General features: G+C 39.7%; 1 protein-coding gene across 1 annotated transcript; it reads left to right on the forward strand.

Annotated features, from left to right (window-relative positions):
* The first annotated feature begins 1,377 nt into the window (after nt 1–1,377).
* On the forward strand, nt 1,378–22,295 carry mical1 (microtubule associated monooxygenase, calponin and LIM domain containing 1). The gene is made up of 25 exons (XM_044352020.1): nt 1,378–1,544; nt 2,121–2,202; nt 5,205–5,515; nt 6,388–6,595; nt 7,327–7,434; nt 7,615–7,710; nt 7,906–8,061; nt 8,751–8,851; nt 9,114–9,371; nt 9,581–9,696; nt 10,512–10,638; nt 11,060–11,138; nt 11,392–11,539; nt 11,769–11,959; nt 13,529–13,635; nt 13,924–13,986; nt 14,137–14,389; nt 15,359–15,429; nt 16,501–17,308; nt 17,427–17,554; nt 17,648–17,761; nt 18,506–18,599; nt 19,438–19,531; nt 19,819–19,892; nt 20,903–22,295. Exons 3-25 carry the CDS (start codon nt 5,258–5,260, stop codon nt 21,094–21,096), a joined length of 3,846 nt encoding a protein of 1,281 aa, XP_044207955.1. The 5' UTR covers nt 1,378–1,544; nt 2,121–2,202; nt 5,205–5,257; the 3' UTR covers nt 21,097–22,295.
* The last annotated feature ends 2,655 nt before the right edge of the window (nt 22,296–24,950 follow it).

Genomic DNA, 24,950 nt, shown 5'->3' on the forward strand with positions numbered 1-24,950 from the left:
CATTTTTGTTTTTGAGCTGATCACATGTTTAGTATGTGAGACCTGAATAACTATAGCTGTCTGATAAATGTAGTGGAGTAAAAAGCACAATATTTGCTTCTGAAATGTACAGAATTATCAACAAAAATGTACACGTAAAAGTGCTTGTTCTGCAGAAAAATGTCCTCTGTGACTTGTATATTATTAATATTATATTTTTGGATTGTTAATAACCGACTGAAGCATCCGTGTGTAAGCAGTATTTTACCGTTGTAGCTGGCAGAGGTGGAGCTAGTTTTAACTACTTTATATACAGTTAACTAGTTTAGTTTTAAATGAAACCATGTGAGACGTTTAGAGGGGAAAAGCCTCTTCAGTAGAACTGCAAACAACTCATTCATAGACACCTGAAATTTGACGAGGGGTCCCAACTAGACACTGCTTTTTGTAAGAGGTCACGAGTCAAAAAGGTATGTCCTCTCATCCATTATCCTGCTCGTAGTCTCAGATCTGCAGACAGCTGTTGTTCTCGGACAAGGCCAAGAGACAAGGCCAGAGACAGAGGGTAGTGGAGTATTTGCTTTATGGAGTCCACAACTGTGGAACAACCTCAGTGTCCTCTTTTAAAGACTCATTTAATTAGAGTTTTCATTTTTTCGTTTTGTCGTATTTTCTGTTTTTATGTCTGTGAAGCACTTTGTACACTTGTTTTTGAAAAGTGCTAGATAAATAAAGCAGTGGTTCTCCAACTTTTTCATGTCAAGTCACCTAAACTGACAAAAATTAGACCACAGACCCACATTTGATAAGATTTTGTCCCAGGGTCTCCCATCTGATGAGATTTTTGCTTTTAGATGTTTTATTACAGAAAGTGTATGAAACCCATGTCCAAAATAGTCCAAATAGTCCTACATTCTGTCATTGTGTTACTTATGGATGGAATTATAGTGAAAATAATTTATTCCCCTTTTTGCTGGGGACACCCTTGAACCTCCTTAAGGACCCCTGGGGGTCCTGGACCCCACTTTGAGAACCACTGTAATAAAGGTCAAAGGTTACTATTATATTATTATTTAATGTAACTATACAAGTAACTATAGCTGAAGTACGATATAAAGTAGCATAAAATGAAAATACTCATTTACAAGTACGTCAAAATTGTACTCGAGTAGCGTACAATAACCTTCTTAAGTTAGTTACGTTGCAAGCAAAGCAAACCAGACATAAAATATGTAAATTATTATTATTATTACTGTTCTTATTATATTTGGAGAAGGGATGTGCTCACTCACCTCTGCCAGTAATTGTGCCGCCTACCATCACTAATAAAGCCCTCAGGGCTCATCACTAAACACCTACCCGCTTGTCACGTGCGCTGCTGCTCGCGCTGTGTCTGCTCTACCAGAAAGTCCCGGAAGAGGCTCCACTAGTGCAGTACGAGCGTGAGGCGCAGGTGAGCCGGCGCGCGCTCTTCACCTGTAAACAAAGAGAAATAGAACAAACATGGATACAACAGTCGGCGTACAGTTTGACGGATTCTCGCTTACAGCTGAACTTCACCGCAGGTAATATAACTTCAGGACGCGTTTCAGGGCTCCACACTGTTCATATTCGACTTGTAAGATGATGTTTGTGTGTGGCTCCTTTGTTTTCACTGTGCGGGGAGACTATTTTATTATTTTGTGAGTAAGTTTTAAAGCATAAAGAAAGCCATAAAGCTGTAGCATAAAGAAGTGCTACAGCTTTCTGGCGACAGTCACTCCCTCTTATCTTGTTTACCTCTCATGTGAAATGAATGGAATGAATGGATTTTTAGTCTGTTGTATAGCTCAGTGTAAACCATATTTTGTGTGTCGAGCTCTCACAGCATGAGTGTTCCTATAAATCTGGCTGGTACACACTTGGTAACATGTTGTGACTGCAACCTGCTTTGTCACAGCAGATCACATTCAGTATCACACCTTCCTGTTCATTTGTCAGCTTCCTATAATTGTGAGCTCTGAAGGGCATGTCTTAATGTGTGGATGTCTGTTGGAGCCCGATAAAGTCAGGAAATTATACCTTTCGTTCTCTCTGTATCTCCCCTCTGTTTTTTTTTTTCTTTTCTCTTTCTCTGTATCCCTTTCTAAAAAACCTGCCAGGTTGGAGATCAGTGTGTGATCCAACATCCTGATACACGCAGCGTTGCCAGACACACCGTGCGGAGCTTACACATGTAATAAGGTGGGTCAATCCAATCCAATCCACCAGCTCAGAGGAAAATCAGGTCAATTCTCCTTTAAAGCCTGCTTGCTCCTGTCTCATCCCGTCCACAACATTCCTGCTTAGACTCGTCTCCTCCTTGGAATTGCTTAACAACAGTCAGATGATGATGATGAGTATGTGTGTGTGTGTGTGTACTCTTGTCACAGATACACTGACACTGACTGTGCATTCAGCATGACCAGCGTGAAACTATATTTAGTAACGTCCCAAAAGATAATCTTGATCATGGGAAACTAGTTTGTGCTTTTGCCTTCATTTCAATTCTACTGCAGCCTACATCTTTGAAGCTAGTTAAAACACAAAATATAGCACAAATTATAAATACAGCAACCTTCCTGAGAATTAGATGAAAGTGTTAAAATGATCTTCAGAGTTATTTTTAGTTTTGACAGACTGTCTTGTCTTCACAGGCCTCCTCATACTAGGTACACCAGGTTGTTTTTTCCTCTTATTGAAGACTGGCACCATTTGCCGCCTGTTAGGACACTTTGCCCTCAATGATGCAATCTTGAAAGTAACAGTGCTCTGGAGGCTTATTTGTTTGCTCTGTTAATGTCCACACTGTCGTTAATGAACAGGTAAACCACATGTCAGTGTGGTGATGTTATTAACTTTCTTATTTTATCTGTCCAACAGTCCAGAACTCATAGATATTCTTTTTACTCATCACGTAAAACAAAGAAAAGCAGCAAATTCTCAAAGTTGAGAACGTGAAACCGTCAAATAATTGTCAATTTAGTTTAAAAAATGATCTAAACAATGAATCTATTATCAAAATAGTTGAATTTTCTGTAGATTGACTAATGGATTAGTTATCATAATCATTGCAGCTCTAAAAGTATAATATTATACCTCAAGGAGTTCAAGTCTTAACATGCCTCTGGATGCTTGTGGGAAATATAGGTCTCAACAATGCAACAAATGCAATGAAACCTTTGTGTTAAGGTCTGTATTGTTCAGGTCACCATGGAGGTTTATCAAACACACATCTCCAGAAGTGTTTGTCTTTGGATTTATTTTTGGTAGTAACATGCTTGATTGATTTGAACCACATTCTAAAAACTGAAAGGCAGCAACACAATACACAAGAAGAGCAGGGGGAGTTTTAGCTTCTTGTCATGTTTGTTTAAAAAAAGTTGTGTTATCATGATGTTGTTCTGCAGTGAAATAACAAAAGATAATCAGTACTAAAAAAGAAATGTGAGGGAAGAATGTTGGTCTTACATTCGGTTTCCATCATGTTTCACACGATCACACAAAGCAGTCAAGTCACTCACAGTTTGCAGTGGTCTGTGACTGTAATTATAGTCTGCGTCTCAGGTGGAGAGCAGAGGGTGCAGAATTAGCAGCAGGGGGAAGCTGTTGTGAGGTTATCGTCAGGAAATGATGCATAGCCCTTAGTTACAGGAAATGTCAACTATAGCAAATACTGTTGACACATGTTCCTGCGTTTCATGATGCTGCCAGAAAAGTGTTAAAATGTGGTTGTACGGTCTTGTACTTCAGACAGCTTGATTTTATTGTTTCAGTATGATACTGACTTAAAAGATTAGTTGCCTGCGATGCCACAGGCTTTTGAAAATAACCCCACCTAAAGTAAATGTTGACTAATGGATTGAGTTGTGAGCATAAACTGTATACCACGTGTATTTTAAAATGTAACTACATGAGTAGGACAGTGCTGTGTTTGTTTCTATGGATGCTTTTAGACATTGTGTACTATCAACTTTACTACAAGTGATTCATTGTTCATCAACTTTCACTATCATTTACAAAGTTCTGTTGTTCCAACTTCCACTCCTGGCTGATTGTAATTAAAGGCTACAGATATAGTTTTACACTTGTGTTTGTTTTATCTTGAAAAAAAGCATGGTGGTTCAATGCATTAAAAATTAATTTAGATATTATTGGCAATGCACTGATCCAACTTTTTCTCCCCAATACTGATTCAGATACCTAAACTAATGTTATTTGCCATTAGTGAGTACCAGTCCAATACCAGTGCCGTATTTTTTCCCAAATTCAAAATCTTTATACCTCGCTGCATAGCACTCATCAGAATCAGGCCGTAAATGTAATGTAATGTAAACTCAGGCCGGGGAAAACCGAGTTGGTGGCGTCAGTCGGAAACTAGAGCCGACGTAATTAATCGATTAACAGAAAATGACCTAGCAACCTTTTGATAATCAATTAATTGTTATTTTCTAAGCAAAAATGCTGCTTCTTGAATGCAGATATTTGCTGGTTTACTTAGTCTTCCATGATATTAAGTTTTTATTCAGTTACTGATAATAATATGGATCAGTCAGAGGTTCAGGTCTCTACCTATTACAATCTATACGTGGTTGTGGATGCATTTATCATATTGTTATATTTATTCTTATTAAAACTGTGATATTAATTTCAGCTGCATTACCCAGTGTGAAGTAGCAAACAGATTATCTTGTCATTTATTAAAGAGGTTATACAGAACAGCCACTACCGTTATTCCAGTTCAAACGTGGAAAAAGTTCTATTCTCACTATGTGTTGAAGCCATAAGTTTCCATGAAACTGTGTATACTCTCTTGAACTGTGTTTGCTGAACTGAATGACTGGCACACGTCCTGAGGCAGTGTGAGACTGACACATCATCTATGGGCGGGCTGTTCAGTATGAAACGGTTGTAAAAAGAAAAGATATGAAGAGAACACAGAAACCACATTGAGGAAGTTGGTAATGACGCAGCTGACCAGGTGACAAAGATCTATAAAGACTATAATTAGGAAAACATGAGAAGGACACTTCCTGTTGCACAGTAGGAAGAAGACTTAGAAGACTTGAGCACCCCTATAAATGCAAACAACATGGGCAAAAAGGACTTTGTAACCCTTTGATCATTTACAGTAAACCCATCCCCATAGCCCAGTTATTTCCAGACATGAAGTTCTAAAAACCATGTTATAACCTCCTCTTTCACAGTTAACCAACAAACCCAGTAACCAAAAGACCGGGTCAACTCATCAGCCTCCACTATGGCGAGCCAGGACGCTGTCAACCCATCACATGCTGTGTTTGACCTCTTTGTCCAAGCCCAGACCTGCAAGGATGTGCAGCACCACTTTGCTGAGCTCTGTAAGCAACTGGATATCGATCCTAAGGATTTCAGAACTTTCTACACCAAGCTGAAGGAAAGACTGAACTACTGGAAGGCCAAAGCCTTGTGGACAAAGTTGGACAAAAGGGCATCGCACCCGGATTACCAGCAAAGAAAAGCCTGCGCCAAAACTAAGGTACCAACAACCTGTGATTCTCTACCTGTTTTCAAAGGATATGGAAGGTTTTGACTTGTGATTGTCTCTTTTTTTGTAGATTATTTGGCCTTTTGGTTGAGTTGACAGTGTCGTTTTAGTACCAAAATGATGGATGTTCCTTTTTAGACCACGGCTGCATTAAAACATTTGAGAATCAATCTCACCACAAGGTCCATTTATTTCCATCTTTACAGCAGAAGCCGAGGCATCCTGATGTATAGTTCCATCAAAAAATGTTGATTCCTACAATCGTGATTATGTAACTCACATTCATCTTTCATTAGATCCTCCATGCCTGTTAAATGTCCCAATTTGTCAAATTGCTTGCCCCTAATTTATAACAAAAGTCTGAAACAGTTTGTAAAACCTGTCATGATTTTAAAACAACTTCACTCATAACTTCTTCACAATGACAGTGTAATAAATAATTTCACCAAATGCCAAATGGTGACATTGGTCAACTTTTTATCCCATTATTGCCATTGTCTAAAAATTATGTTGTGGCTTTTCTTATTATTTGGAAAGAAAATGATCAGATTTAGATAAGAAATATTTGTACAAAATGTCCTTGACAACAGTGAGAATAGCTCTTGCAGTTCTGCCCAGACAATCAATCAAACTGTAATTTATTGCCATGCAGTTGTAACAGTTAATTAGGAAGGGACTGTTAATCAGTTCCTGTCTATCATACATAATTTTTCAGGCTCAAGACTTGAATCAAACAGACCTTTTTAAACCTGTATCCATCACATGGCTCCATTTGGATTGTTTTATATAATTTCAATGTTCTTTGATTTGCATAATGTCATGCATGCCGGCAATTTTTCTGATTCTCTCCTTCTCCCACTCAGTGTCTCGTGTTGGGTGCCGGACCGTGTGGGCTGAGAACGGCCATCGAACTGTCCCTGCTGGGGGCTCAGGTGGTGCTGCTGGAGAAGAGAGAGGCTTTCTCCAGGAACAATGTCCTCCACCTGTGGCCCTACACCATCTCCGACCTCCGCGGCCTCGGTGCCAAGAAGTTCTACGGCAAATTCTGCACCGGTTCTCTGGATCACATCAGTGAGTGATTAGTCAATAAACACAAAATTAATTAATAACATTTTTTTGGTGATTTATTTATATTCTAATTCAATTATCAGGCAAAATAGCTTCTAATTTTCATATCTATATTTGTCTACATTGCAGATTTTTTGAGGGCACTAGACAGATCTTACATTTACACACTCAGAATTCAAACACTCAAATAAAATTGTGGACAGTAAACATAGTGCACAATGAAATAAGTAGAGTGATTTTGGACACAACGTTTGAGTTTTGGGCTGTTGTTCGGACAAAAGTGAATACATCAAATTGGGCTTGGAGATAATAGATTAATAGATTATGAAAAAACAATAACAACAATCATTAATGAAAATCTATATCTACAAAATTGTCTTCCTGATATTCCATATTTTAATTATGCTATTTTGGTGTATTCTGTACACACAACATCTGTTGCATGTCTGTCCAGAGGAATCCCTCCTCAGTTGCTCTTCCTGAGGTTTCTTCCATTTTTAATCCAAATTGAGGGATCTAAGGATAGTACAGATTGTAAAGTCACTTGAGACAAATTAGTGATTTGTAGCATTGATTTAAATAGCTTTAAATCAAATTGACTTGACTTGACTTGAAAATTATTTACAGTCCTCACTTACATTAACTTTCTGTTTGCATGACTGACTGCATATCAGATATCTTGGTTATCTCACGAATACACATTTCCAATGAAATATACATGTGTGTGTTTGCAGGCATCCGTCAGCTGCAGTTGGTTCTATTGAAAGTGTCACTTCTCCTCGGGGTGGAGGTGCACACCGGAGTGGAATACCAGGGTTTGATTGAACCCACAGGAGAAAACGGTACTTGCGTTTGCCAACCAGCAACCAATCTTTGTTTTGCTCAGTACATCATCAAATGGACATCAGTTGTTGTTTGTATGAACCAACAGTATTTATGAGCTAGCCGTATGTAAAGGAGTAAAGTTATAATGAAATCTGCTGAGGCGCAGGGAAGATAAAAGTTTGATGTGTTTCTGACAGGATGGATGGCCAAGCTGAAGCCTGGGTCTCATCCTGCTGCAACCTTTCAGTTTGATGTTTTCATCTCTGCTGGAGGAGGCAGGTTTGTCCCTGATGGTGAGACAAACACATATGCACTCTTGCATGCATCACTTCTGTTCCCACTGTTGCAACAGGGGGGCACAAACAGCTATTGCAAGACCTGGTTGTTGCACAAAGTCACAAAACAAACTTCCTCCAGCAGTCATATTCAATAATATGTGAGCTTTCATCAGCCCAGTTTCCTCTTTTCTTATTTCCCAAACAAATCAGGATTCAAGCACAAGGAGCTGAGAGGAAAACTGGCTATTGGCATCACAGCAAACTTTATCAACAGAAACACAGCCGCTGAGGCCCAGGTTGCAGAGATCAGCGGTGTGGCCCGCATCTACAACCAGAAGTTCTTCCAAGATCTGCTCACTGAGACGGGTAGGAATCCACATCAAGACATGCTCAGCTGGATGCAAGAGGACATCTTAAATTAAAGTGAAGGAGTGGTCTGCTCTATTCCTGCTTACTACCAAGAAAAGAGGAAATCGGTTGCTTCAGATTAACCTATTTTTTACCACTGTGAACATGTATTACGAAATGGAGTCACGGAACCATGACATTTCTAATAAGAGCGCTCTTATTTTCATTTTATTGTTCTTCTGCTGTGCCTTACTGAACCTATCCCTCAGGGCATGAAATGAATGTTCACACTCGGGTCGGGTTCAATGTAAAGTCTGAAAAGAGTAGCAAAGCTGTTAATTTGTGTTTCAAATCCTCAGTTAATTTCCTGTGACAGTGTGAAGAAATCCACCCTTCCTGTTTGACCTGCTTTGCACCTACTGCACTCTCATTTTGAAGAAACTTGACAGGAATTATATTTGTCAAGCCTGATCACACCCATTTGAACAACTTTTTAATTCACTCTCTGTGTCCCCATCTACTCCCTCCCAGTAAAACCAGTAGAAAAGCATAAGCATACAACTAATGACATAGGAAAATATCACACTGAAAGAAAAAAAGTGATGTATTTACTGTCAGCCTTCCAGATTCTCCCCCTCTCCTACACTTGTCTCTCTCTCTATATATAAATTATGCCCATCGTTCTTTCTCTCCATTTTCCCTTCCAGGTATTGATTTGGAGAATATCGTCTACTACAAAGACGACACCCACTACTTCGTCATGACTGCCAAGAAGAAGAGCCTGCTGAAGAAGGGGGTCATTAAACAGGTGAGCACAAGCACATCCATTTCCAAGAAAAAGTCTGATTCTTATTGGCACCAGCTGTATTTCTGGCCAGTAATGAAAAGAAACAAACCAGATGGATGAAAAAAGCCATGCAGGTGCTGTGTGAAGAGATATACTGTCATTCATCTCCTCTTTTCCTGAAACCTGGACCTTAATGGAGCAAACCTAAGTATAATACATGTCACTCCGCATCAGAAAAGGTGCCATGACTCATCACTTAGTACCTCTCGCTCTGTCTCTACAGGACTACAGTGATGCAGAGGATCTGCTGGCTCCTGCGAACGTGGATCACGAGGCTTTGTACCGCTATGCCCATGATGCCGCCTACTTCTCCACAGGTGGCAAACTGCCTGACCTCCAGTTTGCTCAGAACCATGTCGGCCGGCCAGACGTAGCCATGTTTGATTTCACCTGCATGCACCGTGCAGAGAACGCCTCACTGGTCAGGGAGAGGAAGGGGAAGAAGTTGTTGATGGCTCTTGTAGGAGACTGCCTGGTGGAGGTAGGAAGTGACATTTTCCCCTACTTCATTCATTTTCTACATACAGTACCAGCCAAAAGTTTGGACACACTTTCAAGCAAAGTGAAATATTTCTTATAGTGATCATCAGTAACTGCATAAAATGTGTTTACTCCACTTACTGTTAATTGTGACATTATTTTGTATAATAAATATTTGTAGAATAAACTCTTCTGCTCTGTTCTCTGCAGCCTTTCTGGCCTCTGGGTACGGGTATCGCCCGTGGGTTTCTTGCTGCTTTTGACACAGCATGGATGGTGAGGAGCTGGGGTATGGGGGTCCCGCATCTCAAGGTCCTGGCTGAGCGGTAAGCCAGCTTCATTAAAAATACCAAGCAGCATAAAGTGTAAACAACCAAAATTCATATTTACGTTATGAGAAACACTCTATAGTTTACGATGCAGCTGCTTCCTGTTGTTACTTTCAGTTTTTGTAAACTGAAACTAAACTTTGGTTAGAATATTTAGTCGTCTAGGTGAGAGCTTAAATGTTTAGAAAATAAATGGATGGCCCTAAAAGTAGTAGCATATTAAAATATAGTTACAAAATTCATCAGTTTGCCAGTAGATGTCCTCATTAGCAACACCTCCCATCCTGAGCTAATTAGAGTGATGGATTGTTTTGATTGCATAGGTTTATAAATTATTTCAGCTTGATTACTTGATGTGACAAGAATGAAACAATGAGCCTTGAAAAAAAAAAAAAAAAAAAGTCTGGCTTCACCCATAAAAATGTGCTAATTTTGAGCTGTACTATAAAAGACTCCACTGAAAAGTTACTAAAAAAGCCTTTGAGTTTGATTAAATATGTGAATTATGTTGCAGCCAGCATGATTAGCACATAAAATAAAATAAGAGTAGTGCAGACTCCATATTTATAATTTAATGCCAGACTTTTTTTTTTTACTCGTTACCAAAATTATTTTGAGCAGTTATTCTGTGCAGTTAATTAGTCATCTAGTGTGAAGTCAGAACGTGCATGGTTGAGTGATCTCTAAACTCACCCAGTTATATAATCACTCATTCTATATTAGTATCCGTTTCAATTCTTCTATTTTAGTGCATCTCATCTCTGTGTCTCTGAGTTTATTGATTTGAGGCTGTGCTTGGCTTTAAATTACAGAGAAAGTATCTACCAGCTCCTGTCCCAGACCACACCTGAAAATACCAGCAAAAACTATGCTGCTTACAGCATTGACCCCAAAACACGGTACACGAGAGTCAACCTCTCCTCCATCCAGACCAACCAGGTCAGAACTTTTATCCTTTATTTACTCAACAGAGATTTGAATCACAGTCATGTTTGTCCTCATGAAGGTCGTTCAGAGTAGTAGATTACAGTCTGCTAAACACAGCTTCATAAATAGTAAAGCAATGTTAACAAAATAGACTTTCTGTTGTAATGCTAAAGAGATAAACACATGTGAAACTGATCCATAGCTGTTTTCATCACTTCCTGGTCTAGACAGTTATTTCCACACAAAGTATAATAATTATTATGCAATGGATGGCTTACAGGAAATAACAAATAATATACTGATTGCATTAAACCAGATTTTTTTTAATATTATTTACAAGAAACATGTGTTTAATATTTGATGAACTCTTTGGGATTGTGCTCTCTGGATGTATTAATGAACTAATCTACCTTTCATTCATGACTTTATTTAGGTGCAGCACCTGTACGATGTTGATAAATCCAATTCACTGAGCAAGAAACTGAAGAACAGATGGTCTACCATGCGTCAAGGTCAGCTGCTCTTCATCACACAGGCAGTCAGGCCTGTCTGTACGACGCTTTTTCTGGTTATTCTTCGGCTTTATGTTTAGTTGTGTTGAGCAAAATAGGAAGCACTTTTGCAGCCAAGATTGACACATCATTTAAAAAAAAAGGAATTCACTCACATCATATTTACATATCACAGATCGACGTTTGTTTTTTTTTGAACCACAAAAAGGCTGCCGAGTGTTGTCTGATGAATTCTCTGTGTTTGTCCTCTCAGATTCGGTGAGTGGTTTTGAAGAGTTGTTGAAATGGTGCCAGAAACATACTGTGGGATATGAGAATGTGAATGTGAAAGATTTTACCGAATCCTGGAAGTCTGGGCTGGCTCTGTGCGCTCTGATCCACCACTTCAGACCTCAGCTCATGTGAGTCGATCCCCTGGCAGTCGACAACACAACTAATGAGGCACTGTAGGATGCTGTATAATTATGTAGTGGTTTAATGGTGTTAATTTGACCTAATTTTTTAAAGAAATTTGCATCAGGTATTCATATTTTATCTAATAAAATCCATGACTTACCAAACAGATAATGTAACTAATCATCTTTACTGTAAAAAGACTGTATAGTGATCCTGCTTTTATTTCCTCCGCAGTGACATGACCTCCCTGGATGAGACCAATGCTGTTCACAACTACCAACTGGCATTCAGCATCTTGGAGAGGGAGCTGGGCATCCCACCTGTCATGTCTGCCACTGACTTGGCCAGCAGTAGTCAGATAGACAAGTTGTCCATGGTCCTCTACCTCACCCAGGTCCAAAATGCCTTCACCGTGCCAATAAAAGGTAAAAGTTTTGGTATTTATTATTTGCACAGGTTACAAAAAAAAAAAGTAAACTAAAGCAAAATTGAATTGCCAAAAAGCAATCCGTCTATAGCGGTGTCCCAAATCCATACAACATATTGAAAATAAGTATAATTAAGTATACTCAAAGCAGCTGGTATGCATACTAAAAAAAACCTTCATTTTTCCCTTCACGTATAAAACAATGTGGTATGTAAAGCTGCAATGATTGACAGAAAATTAATCTGCAACTGTTTGATAATCTAATCATTGTTTCAGTAATTTTTTAGGCAAAAATGCCAAATATTTGCTGGTTTCAGCTCCTTAAATGTGATGATTTAATGCTGAATAATGTGAATATCGTTTGGTTTTTGACTGTTTGGACAAAATAATAATAATTTGTTAGGAAACTATAACAGGCATTTTTCGCTATTTTCTTAATTTTATGGACAAAATGATTAATTGATTAAGCTGCAGATTAATTTATAATGAAATATTGGTTGCAGCCTTAGTAGTATGTTAAGTTCCTGTAAACTAACTGCAAAAAAAACAGTATATTATGAAGATTAGCATGAACTGTATACAATTAATATATACTGTAGAGTTGAATTAGGACACAGAGAAGGTTTCTATTAATTATGTCATTTTAATGTTCTAATATATTTCTGACGATGTCTGTTAGCTACAGAAACATAATTCTTGCATAACTGTTGCTTAGACACTGCAAAGCATTAGCATCATCTTAAAAGGGTCAGGTGCTTTTGTCCTCCCACTGAAATGTGTTTAGTGTTGATAAGCGATCAAATCGATGCTGTCTCTTTAAGAGCCTGCTACCCAGAATTCATTTGGCTTAAGTGTCTAGTGCTGCGCTCAGAGCCAGCCTCTACTGGCGATGCTGCTCTCCTGCACTAAACCAGCCCAGCAAGCAGACAGACAGAGCAAACAGTCACGGTGTAGAGCTGGCTTATCAGGGTCTGATGGGACTAGCGTCTCTTGAAGGAGATCTGCTGTTCCTGCACTGAAGGAGGATTTTCTCCAGGGCCGTTTTGTAGCAGAGGTATTTTTTACTGTCTTGGTAACATTAGGAGTTTTGTGCAGCATAAATGTGAGCCCCGGCATTTGGAGGCACTGAATGAGCTGAAGTGGGTGTGATATACGCTGTGTCCGTGTCTGTGATGCTGTGCTGCTCTGCTGCTCTGCTCGGGATCCGCTGACTGATGTGAAGGCAGCAGGGAGCTGTCATTCTCCGGTAACCTTATCTGAATGATGAAAGAGTGGGAGTGGTAGAGTCAGAGCTGGAGCTGAAGAGTTTTTATATGGATTGACAAGTTAAATTCAGCTGCTGCCACTGTGACGCTACAGAAAATACAAGTAAGAAGGAGTATTTACATTTCTGACAGAGTATACAACATAGAAGGATACACCATGAAGTGGTACAGTGAGAATATTTAACATTTAAGCAGCTGTATGTAAGTAGGCCAACATCCAGGTGTTTTCCAGGTATGCCCTTAAGTGTAATGTTAAGACAAACTGAATGTGATGTTTTCCTTTATTTTCCTGTTGGCTACAGAACCTACGGGCTTCCTGCCATCGTCCAAGCCTCTGACTCTCTCCCAGACACAGTCGGCTGTCTTTTTCCTAAACAAGCTGAAACACAACTCCCTGCAAAGACGCAAGGTACGCCCACTGTGACAAGAGTTCACTGTTTACACAGCACAGAGAAATGTTTGATAAAGATATTTTCAAACACGCTGGCCCGTTGGCCGGAGTTCACATCTGGGCCTTTCAATCAGTGTTCTTAAGCTGTTTGTGACTCACATGTCTGTTTAGCTGCAAAAGGTTGGGCATTATTTCTAAGTTAGTTGTTTCTAGTTAGTCATAAAAAATGTTCTAATCCTGTTTGTGAATGTTCTCAACATAATCAGGTCATATGATAATCAATAGTTTGCATTATTTGCTCTGCAGGAAAAGCTGGCAGCTGAGAAACAAGCAAAAGAAAAAGAGACAAGGATGGGAGATGAGGACAGTGTGAGTTGTGCTAAACTAATCAAATTCAACTTTGGAAGCACTTTCTGCTCTAATTTCTCATGACTCTTCAATATAAATCTTTAAAAAAACCATATTCTGCTGCTTTTTTGCTGCTGAGCTTAACTCCTGCCTTCTTACCTTCTCCCTCAGACGGTGGCGTCCCCCGTATCGCCTGAGCTCAATCCTTCACCTGCTCCGGAGCCCGAGCCCGAACCCGATCCCGAGTCTGAGACCGTGTCGACGTCGATGACGAACAGCGAGGAGTGTTACTTCTGTGGTCAGAGGGTCTATGTGCTGGAACGCATCAGCGCTGAAGGCAAATTCTTCCATCGGAGCTGCTTCACCTGCCACGAGTGCGGTATCACGCTCAGACTGGGAGGCTACACCTTCGACCAGACCACAGGTGAGCACCATCTGTCTCCCCTCTTTGAAAACAATGTGGAGACCAGCCTATGCATATAACCCAAATTGTTGAGTTTCACAAGTATTGCCCATGTTTGCTGGTCATTTTTTAGCAACATCTTGTTTGCTAGTCTAACGATCCTCGATGGAGGCTCTTGTATTAAGTACTTCTGGTTTCAACAGCTCTCGTATCTGTGGTACAGTGGAAACCGCTTATAACGATCACCTCTGTCTGGGTCAAATTGATCATTATAAGCGGATGATTATTATAACTGAATTTCTTTTTCTTTATCTTTGACATTTGTATATTTATTACATGACAGCATCACTATTTACTGAATTTTATTGACTGTTTCGAAATACAGAACAGCTGTTTCAAACGTTTGTTGTTTCGCTGCTGCATCTCGTTGGTTCGTTTTTGGCAGTTTGTCATAAGCTTCAAAGAGACTATGTTTTTCATTGAGAGACTGTCATGATTTCAATGTGCACACAGCACCAGGCTCAGGTAACCAGCTGGAAACAGACGGGTTAACACGAGGCAATAATGGTGCAGCAGCCGCTAAATATCATACGTATATCATGGGAGTAAAGTTTAAAAAATTACCATAGTTATGATATATAATATAAGCAAATTATTTAAGCAGCATTTGTATAGGAGTGATTATGTGCCAACCTCTGTGATCTATATAAGCAGTTGATGTAAGCGTGATCACTAAGTGGTTTCCACTGTATAATGTTTTCTCTTAAAGCTAGGATAAGATCTTGCTGCAATAAGTAAAGCACCACTTATTTATTCATTTCTGTAATTAATAATTTGCACTGAGACCCTTTTTTAAAAAGGTTTTCCATTTAGACTGAAAGATTAATAATTTAAGAAAACAGCAGAGTTTTTCTTTTTCAGCACGTCACCATTCACTTGTTTCTGACTTTTCAACTCCTTTTATTGTTTTCATGTGCGATGTCCCCTCAGGGAGATTTTACTGTGAGCTGCACTCTGAGGAGCTGGAGCTGGAGAACGGGACTGGAACATCTTCTTATGAGGTGGGTCACGGAGCAGAACAGATGTAAAGCATTCTGTTGTTTACTGCTGAAGACTTCAGACTCCATGTTGAATCCTTGTGATTATAGTGCTTGGGCTACACTGTCTTCTGTTGCATGATATATCAGAGAGAGCTGAGAGAGCTGACTTCACAGTACTTAAAGCCCAGAGAGGCCCAGAGTTGCAGCTTACAGTCGGTGCCATCTTTTCCGTTTGCAGCCAGGACCTTTCAAATAAGGAGTGCGGGGCATGAAAGGAAACACCCCCCACTACCTCAGACCGAAGCTAACGCTAGCTTAATGAGAGCAATGAGTGCTGCACACTTGGGCTAACGTTAGCTACTTTAACTAAATGTTTCTCACAGGGCAGGTATCATAATCAAGTAACATTAAACTTACTGAAATATTGCAACTATAGTCTGACTCGGTGTGAGTGCCAGAGCTGGGGAGAGCAGCAGGCGAGCCACCTGTCAAACACAGCAGACATCAAAGCTACTATAAGTCTTCAAATCTTGTTAACAGAGGAATAATTCCAAAATTACCACCAGCACACTTATTAGAGGGCCTGAATTTAGTGATTTAGACCATAATGACTCATTGAAAAAATGATTGACTTAGAATTGCTAGAGAGAAGTTGACACTTTTTGAATGGGAGTCAATTGGAGCCAGCATCTAGCGGCTGTCGGTGGCATTGCACTTTAAGGTACTTCCAGCCTTAAGCCGCGGTAGTTGCCACTTGTTTGGTGCTGAAGACGTGAAGAAGTTATGAAAATGAAAAAAGATCTAGGAGTGTGTAGTAAAAAAGAGGTGAGATTACCAGACCTCTGTAGGCCGCTCGTCACCTCTGCTTGAGTCTAGTAGCTTGATGCTATATTAGTTACTATTAGCATAACACACCCACACACCTGAATATGTACAGTTGAGTGAAGCAAGTTGAATTGCATCGTGGGTAATGTGTGGAATAAAAACAGAACGTGTCTCTGGTTCTGCTGCATTGATTTTGACAATGTTATAAAATCTGTGCAGTATTCTTTTGAAAATGACTGAAGTTTTTCTCCATATTGCTCTATTTAGGACAGCAAAGGAGACCACAAGGGGACAAACGGGCTTTCCAGTGATGATTACACTCCATCTCCATCGGATGAGGAGTATGAGCACACATTGGACTGTGGTCCCTCTATACAAGTAGAGTCACATGAACCTGCTGAACAGGACCAGCATTTACTTGAATCGAAAGAGTGCGAAGAGGAACAGACATCGAAAACTTCCACACGTTCTCAGTCCATAACTGAGGTAGCAGCACCCACTGAAGAGGAGACGGAGGAACAACCTCCTGCAGTGTCCTACCCGGTCCCCAAGCCACGCCTCTCTCGGCAGACCACACCGAGCCCTGTGTCCTCTCCTCCGATAGCAAAACCTCGCACAGTCCACCTTTTTAACCCCTCGACTCCAGAAAAATCTCCAACAGCAACACAGAGGATCTCCAAGACAGCTCCAGACTCCCGTCCTAAACAGTCTCTGCGAAAGCTTCAGCTAACCGATGAGGAGAAAAGCCAGCTGGTGAACCTACAGAGCCTCAGCGTAGACTCTGACTCAGAGACCCCCGGGGGATCCTCATCCTGCTCCTCTTCCTCGGTAACAGCGGGAGGTCCAAGCCCTCCTAAACCAGAGGGCCTAGATGGTCAAGAAGAGGAGGGCTACTGGAGCGGGAGCACCGCTGGTCACATGCGGGAAAAGAGGAATCGACGCTGCTTCAGGAGGAAAGAGATGCCGAGCGGGCAGTCCAGAGTACGATCCAAGTTTTCCCCCTGGAATCTCTCTTCCCCGAGGATCAGCAGAGACACCCGGCTTAGTGTCCTCATTAATCATCCAGGCAGAGTGGGTGAGTTAATGATTCATCTCCTCTTCAATCTTGGGTGAAGTAAGAAAAAAGTAAGTTCTTGGTAAGTTTACTGAAACACTTGTTCCAACATCGTTTTTTCTTGCATTTTTACCCACAGAAACAACATTCAGACATGTTCACAGCGCCTCAGAAGAGGGTGTCGATGAAGATGATGGAGACGATGACGACGACGACGACGATGATGAGATGTTTGTACAAGATGACATTGACTTATTTGATGAGAAAGTAAGGAGTTGATATTTTAATTTTACATGGTAGTAGTAGAGCTGCTATATTTTAACCAGGCGTACACTCATGATAACAACACGTTACCTCTAGTTTCAGACGGTGCCATCAGACCCTGTTGAGGCTGAGAAGTTGGAGTTGATGAAGATGAGGACACTGGAGCGGCGAGCCAAGATGAGCGAATTACAGCGATTGCGTAAAGCTCAGGTCAGTGTCTGTCTGTGTTACAAAAGTCATAGATCATCCATGTTTCTGTTTGTCATTAGCTTCTTCAACTTCACTCCATGGAGCAATAACTTTGATAACGTTGAGTTTAAGTGTTGCAGTTTCTTCTGTTTACAGAATATCTTCTGTATGTTAAAGTTATAATCCTTAAAATGTAATTCCTGGCAGATTTGCTGATACTGGTGGTAATAGCAAGAGCTGTTTAATACTACAGGTTTACAGCAACTATTGTTAGGAAGAAATGTTCAAAATACAACAGAAGAGCAACTGGTTTATCTGTTTACAGCCAAACAAATTCGCATTGTTTTAATAGAGAAGTCAGCCAATAATTGGCCTTTTTCCAATATGCCGTGAGCAACCACGACCTGATTTCACAGTGGTCACAGTAAAAAGAGTCGATTATCTTGCTAAAGAGTTTGAGGTTTGCAGCCTTATGCCTGCAGCTCTTAATCTAACAGCTCACTGGGCTGCTCCGTCTCGCTCCATCAGTTCCTGCAGTATTTAAAACTGATCTGAGAATGACCGTGTCTTTCCCGTGTGGCGATGGCGGACTCTGCCACCAACAATGAAACATACTATATAGAGACGTGATCACAGAATATAAATACATTAAATGGCTATTACAGAAAACATGGCAATAAAAATGGGGGGTTTGATTTCATGAAAATGTTTGTTAGAATTTGCTTGAGTACCTTTCTTACTCTTTCTTGTTTCTGTTGTCAACAGTCCATCCAGAGGAGACTGGAGGAGATTGAGGTGACCTTCAAGGAGTTGGAGGAGAAAGGTGTTGTGCTAGAACGAACTCTGCGAGGGGAGGCTGGTAAGCACATCCATGGTTTTTATACCTGTTATACTAAAAAATGCCCAAGGGGCAAAACATTTTAAAAGGGAATTTCAATCTTACACATCAAAGCCTGTTTACACGTCTTGAGGAGTTCGACTGCATATATGGAAAAAGTTGAACTAAGCCTTTTATGGATCCATAGGCTGCTGTGTGAAATCTGATAGATTGCCCAAATATATTTGTCTCTTGAGTCAGCATTGGTTGAAGAACGTGCGCGTCGTCTGCATTGATTTTAGTCTGACAATGTTATAGCAGTACAATGCTAGATCGATGGAGTACCCTTTTAAATACAGATTTTACATCCTTATGCAACCAAAAGTTGTGTCCTGCTGGAAGAAGATGCTGACTACTGTAGTTTACAGTAAATTAGGTCGTCTGTTGATTAAAAGAGAAAATTTCGGGGGAAAACAAACAAGGTGCTGAGTACAAAACTAAACTCCTGAGTGGGTTCTGAGGGGCTGCAATGCAAAGGCAATAAACAAATAAAACTATTTTTCAGTAAACACTGAAATGAATGAACACTAGATATACTGGACTGTACGACTTGGCTTTATGACCACACAAATAGTAAAACCTTGTATATATGTAAATGGCATTAAAAGTAGTTAAGTTAAGGGAACAGAGCAGCCTCCAGATGTTGGTATTTAGTAGTTAATCTCTTTTTAGACACACTGAATCACATGGATGTTGTGTCACTGTCAATCTTGTTCCACACTACTATATCTGTCATTTCCAATCAAACCCCTCTTCCTCTTTTTTTTTTTTACTTACCAGCGCATAAATATTTCCAAACACTGTATTTTTCCACTTCCAGGCAACAGCGGTTCTCCTGAGATGATCGAGCAGTGGATCCAGCTCGTCCACGAGAAGAACGCGTTGGTTTCTGAGGAGTCTGACCTTATGGTGGCGTAAGTGTGCACGTTTGTTGGCTCGCTCATAAAGTCAAACAGCAACACACAGTCCAAGCCAGTGAAGTCACAGTGGGAGTACAACACAGCTTTTGTGCAGAGTAGAAGTGACAGTGTAGCCGCGGGGTCCAAAACTCGAAAACACTGGTTACTGGTTGTTCTCACCATGGTAGCAACCAGTCTTCTTTACAGACAGACCCTATTTGTCATATGACCTTATGATGACCTGCAGTTACGGTAGGATGTAATGTTGACACGACTCAGCTGGTATTTGTTTTTTCTCTCAGGTCTCGACAGCTGGAACTCGAAGACAAGCAGAGCATGTTGGAGTTGGAGCTCAGAAAATACATGGACCTGAATGGTGTGTTCTTCGCTCTGCATGTATAAACACATCTGCTGTTTCTTGAAGAGGGTTATTGATTTTGATGCAGTTAACAGAGAGCCACACAGCAAGTAGCAGCTGTGTTTAGCCAAGGCTAGCAAGACAGTTTTCCTGTGTATCATCAGTGTATTTCCCCGAATATATACAGCAGCAGTCAAAAGTTTGGGCAAACTTTTTCATTGAAGTGAATGGGAAAGTGTGTCTAAACTTTTGACTGGTACTGTAAGTCGAGTCGGGGGGGGGGGTGTTTTGTTTGAGGACTAATCAATTCTTCATTTCTAATATCAGATACTCTTTTTGAATGGAAACTGTATGGGTATAACACTAGTTCCTTTAAGTCTGTTTACAGTCTTTTAGAGTTAGTCATCCCTAAAAATCAACCCAACCGGTCAAAGCAGATGGCCACCCACCAAGAGCCGGGTTCTGCTTGAGGTTTCTACCCGTTAAAGGGGAGTTTTTCCTTACCGCTGTCGCCAAGTGCTTGCTCATGGGGGTATTGTTGGGTATCTGTAAATTAAAGAGTACGATCTTGACCTGCTCTATGTGAAAAGTGCCTTGAGATGACTTTTGTTGTGATATGGCGCTATATAAATAAAAATTGATTGATTGATTGAAAATGCTTAGAAATCCGATGGCTTTGTAACAGTTTTTTCAGCCATGGAGGAAATAAATTCCTGACAGTTAAAAACAAGTGTCTCTGGGAGACTTTCCCAACAAGTCAACAAGTCTTAAAATGCTTCATGTTCTCAAAAAGTATCCAAATAAGGTGTTGCAAAAGACAGATCTTCTTATAATCAGGGTCGTCTTATATATTTCTGAAGTGAGACCACCCTCCCACAGTAGAGGTGGGACTTTATGTATCCTAATAGTATTCTACATGTATCTCTGTGTTTGCTGCACACATGTCTTGTATTAATGGGTATTTGTAATTTTATTTTCAGTGCTAAATGTGTATTTGTGTTTTTTTTTTTCATCTTTTTTTCTGGCAGACAAGACACCAGAGCAGCAAGCAGAAGAAGATCACGTCCTTCAACAGATGATCGAGGTGGTGGACATGAGGGACTCTCTGGTGTCGTTTCTGGAGGAGAAGAGGCTGAAGGAGATAAGCGAGGAGCAAGAAGTCTTCTCCATCATGGAGGCTAAACGGCACTCGAAGGCAGGAGCTCAGGTTCACTGGGAGTAAGGCTTTGGGGCGCACACACACTCAACATGGACCTGTATGTACTGTAGATGCCCTTAGATCTACTGTATGTGACACTTGCTGCTTTCAAACTTGGAACCTGAAACTTTTGCAAAGCCAAAGATGATACTGCGCTGTCTTGGAGGATAACGCACAACAAGCGGGTTCCCTCAGTGATTAGGTTAAATAGTTCAAGCTTATGGTGCAGCGGCTGAATGGAAATCCGTTGCAATCCTCCCCCTAGAGGGAGACATAAGCCTGGAGATCTGAGGCTTTGAGTTGATGAGTCCGGCTAAACCCTGCCTGCCGTGATGGTAGGGGTCACAACAACAACACCACCACATATGAAAAAGGACCCCCTAGCGTCTGCTGCACTATTGAATTACCACTTTACAGCAGATAATCGTTACACAGCGTGGGACCTGACCCGGTTTGGTGTCATAAACATGTGACTCGAGTGCAAAGCCAAGACGAAGCAGCATAAAATTACAGTGATGAGAAACAACCTGCAGTAGTTGGGCTTTGAAGCCTTAGAGGTAGATCTAGGTTGATAACACGTTTTTGAAAATAGCTTGATGTTCATGTTGATTTTACTCGTGTCATCATGAAGTGCTACTGTACACAAAGATATAATACAGATATCAGAATATTATTTGTATAAAGAATAAAATCTAGAAATATGATGGTGGAGGTAAAAAAAAAACTAATAGGTAGTTAAAATATTAGAATTATTCAATTCAGTTGGATCATGATTATGATTTATTTTAATTATCATTTATGAATGTTATAAATTTCGTAGCACTTCCTGCTGTTCACCATGTCGTTTCCTGATAGCATGTTGGATAGTTAATCTCAGGGGTTGACTGTTCAGTCCTCTTGGATCAGAGTTTTCACCGATGGCCTTCAACAGTCAGCTGCTCTTCCGAGTGGTGGTGTATTATATGAACACAGGGGATTCGGGGTGAATGGAAAAGAAAAAAAAAAAAAAAAAGGAGATTGAATGGACTGGTTAATCTATTTATAAACGCCATTGTTTATCATTTGCAGGTGTTCCTATTCATGTGTTGGCAGAGTATCCAAAATCAAGACAAAGACCAGTTTGTTGTTTGTGAAAAGGAGCCTTATATATTCATTGTTTTACTGCCATTTTGTGCCACCTGGACAGCACTTCACAATATATTAAATAAAGATCATGCACTTTGTTTTATTTTTCATGTTTTTATAATACATTCAGCGGTGTAGGTACAGTAATGCATGCTTGGTCTTCATAGGTGTTTCTATGCCAGTGGATATGTTGCCATTAACTATATACCGTAGTGTTATAAAGGGTTTGACTGCTCCTGCTATTCTACCTTCTAACCTCTAGAGTGCACACTTGTCCCTCTACATTGCCTGTAACTCTATAAGACAGTGACACTGGAGAAATTCCAATCAGAGGTGGAAGAAATATTCAGACCCTTTACTAAAAGATCACCTCAAGATTTATTTTAAGACATTTAAAAATAGTCTGCTTTGAATAATCATTTAAGGCTGGTATAGTTTTTCCACAAAAGCTCACTGACCTAGTTTAAAAAACCCCTCCAGACATGTTTTAGGACATATAAAAAATAATGTGCTTACAATAGTAAGTTGTCTCACATGTTTTTTTTCCACAAATAATGTCCAGTTACTTTGTTAAAAATCCTTACAATGACATCTACTCCTTCTCCCTCATGTGGAAATCCAGAATCTATAAAGATGCAAATATTTTTCATTTCAAAAGACTAGATACAAGACGTCTCCTACTTCACTGTAAAATCAATTTTCAGTGTATGTTCACTGGAGGTTTCCTCATCACACTTGCGTAAGTTGTTGACCGGCCCTCGATTGGCTCCAAACTAGTTGTGATGTAACAAACATGCTCCAAGGTAAACACCTTTAATTCAGATTTAAGGTGAGCACAGAGGAACCCTGCTCCTTCAGCAGGGTGACATGAAAATAGCCTCTCGTGTTAAACTCTGCACATACATCATTCAATGGAGGGGACTTTAAGTCAAAGTAGCAATATCAAAATCCTGTAAATTTAAAATCAACATTTCATCTTTCAAAAAAGAAAACTGGCACATACGAGATGCTGCTTGACTGTGTTCAGAGGAGCTCACACAGTGATGTCTGTCTCTCAATCACATCTGAGTCAGCTCTTCAATCAGGCTGAAAGACGTCCGTTCTTCTGAATCCACAGCCAACAAGTCCATCTTGGCAGGATAAGTGATGCAGAATAATGAGTCAGAGCAAAATATATATGAAGTCACATTATGTCTAGTTTCTACATATGGAGAAGACGTATAGCACAGAATGAAGATGCAAAATAAGTCAGTGCATAAAATTCAACTTCTCAAAATGTGCAGAAATTGGATGATAAACTACTTTTTTTTTTAAAGGGCTATTTCATAAAAATAACCTTTCAAATGCAAAACAAGGTTGTATGTGTGTGGGCACCTTTCAAAACATCTAAACAGAAAAATTATTATTGTTTTCACCTCAGAAATAGCTTCTTCTTCATCTTTTTTAATACAAATGCGTGTTTGTTGACTCACTGCCAATATTTATCAGACCTTATGATCTTACGATGGACGCCTGTGGAGGATCAGCACTATTTCTGGATGTTGTGAAATGAAGTGTAAAGGTGAATAATAAATACAATAGATGATTACAGGCACTTGTTTCTAAACACTGTTCATTGTATAACACTCTTTAACACTTTTTCTGGAGCCAGGGATTAATATCTTTATATAACCTTGATTGTGTTCAGATATCAAACACGGGTCACTAATTTACTGCAAGCAGTAGCAGTAAAGTTAATCTCATGTTATGTGAGCAATGAACAGTTTTGGGCATCAATTAAATCAACTTATATAACATTTTATATACTTTACACCAAAATAACTCTGGATTTAAATCCTGATTGCAAGTCTGTAGATAATAAATATAAATGTCTGCTATAACTTTTCTCCTTTACATGTGAGCTGCTACACTTCAGAACAGTTCATTAACCAACCGGTTTATAAAAGGCATTGAACATCTACCTGATCCCTTTAGTGTAATCCCTTCGGCCATTAGTTTAGTCGCAATGGATCTTAAGAGCCTGAGATGGTGTTAAGTGTTTAGTTTTTTCTCTGAGGAGAATGAACAGCTTTGTTTTACATCACTTTCATGACATAAGTGAACGTGGACTCTTGGATAATCCCGCTGGCGGGTGGTTAAAAAGTTCAAACTGATCTTGTATACACGAGTCAGGCCTGATGTCAGTGATTTATGGAAGATAAAGGACTCAAATACTTTACTTCAGTAAAATCAGTACCACAATGTAAAAGTAGGTTTATTCTTACCAAACAATACTGATGAACAGTTTAATCTGCAATCAACTTTTATGTATATTTGATCCCTAAAACCTTATTTTTTAACAAGTGACAAAAAATCAACCAGTGCTTTAATACTGTATATTGACCTGTCTTAAAAATGTTTTAGAAATGTATTTAATTCTGTATCTAGAAATAAGGAAGAATACTATATTTACTATATATACTATAGTATTTCTCAAAACCTATACTACACTTGGGAAATACTTTAAACAAATCTGCATTGAAAACATGTTCCTACCGGATCTTGTCACCTTAAAATAAGGCTTTAAGGACTTTTGTATGTAAAATTTTTATCTGCAAAGTAATCAGTAATTCCAGCTGTCAGATCAATGTAGTTGAGTAAAAGGAGAAAATGGTAATAATAATATATAGATTCGTCAAACATCAGAGATGATTTTGCTGTGGTTTGATGTATATACCTGTAATATCTGGGTGTGTGATGCCAACGAGCAGAAC

The sequence above is a fragment of the Thunnus albacares genome, chromosome 5, assembly GCF_914725855.1.
Source record: "Thunnus albacares chromosome 5, fThuAlb1.1, whole genome shotgun sequence".
Taxonomy (NCBI): domain Eukaryota; kingdom Metazoa; phylum Chordata; class Actinopteri; order Scombriformes; family Scombridae; genus Thunnus; species Thunnus albacares.

Coding starts and splice junctions, on each gene's coding strand:
- mical1 (XM_044352020.1), top strand. CDS start 5,258: ATGGCGAGCCAGGACGCTGTCAACCCATCACATGCTGTGTTTGACCTC. Junction 9,372..9,580: donor TAGGAGACTGCCTGGTGGAG/GTAGGAAGTGAC, acceptor TGTTCTCTGCAG/CCTTTCTGGCCTCTGGGTAC. Junction 17,762..18,505: donor AGCGATTGCGTAAAGCTCAG/GTCAGTGTCTGT, acceptor TGTTGTCAACAG/TCCATCCAGAGGAGACTGGA.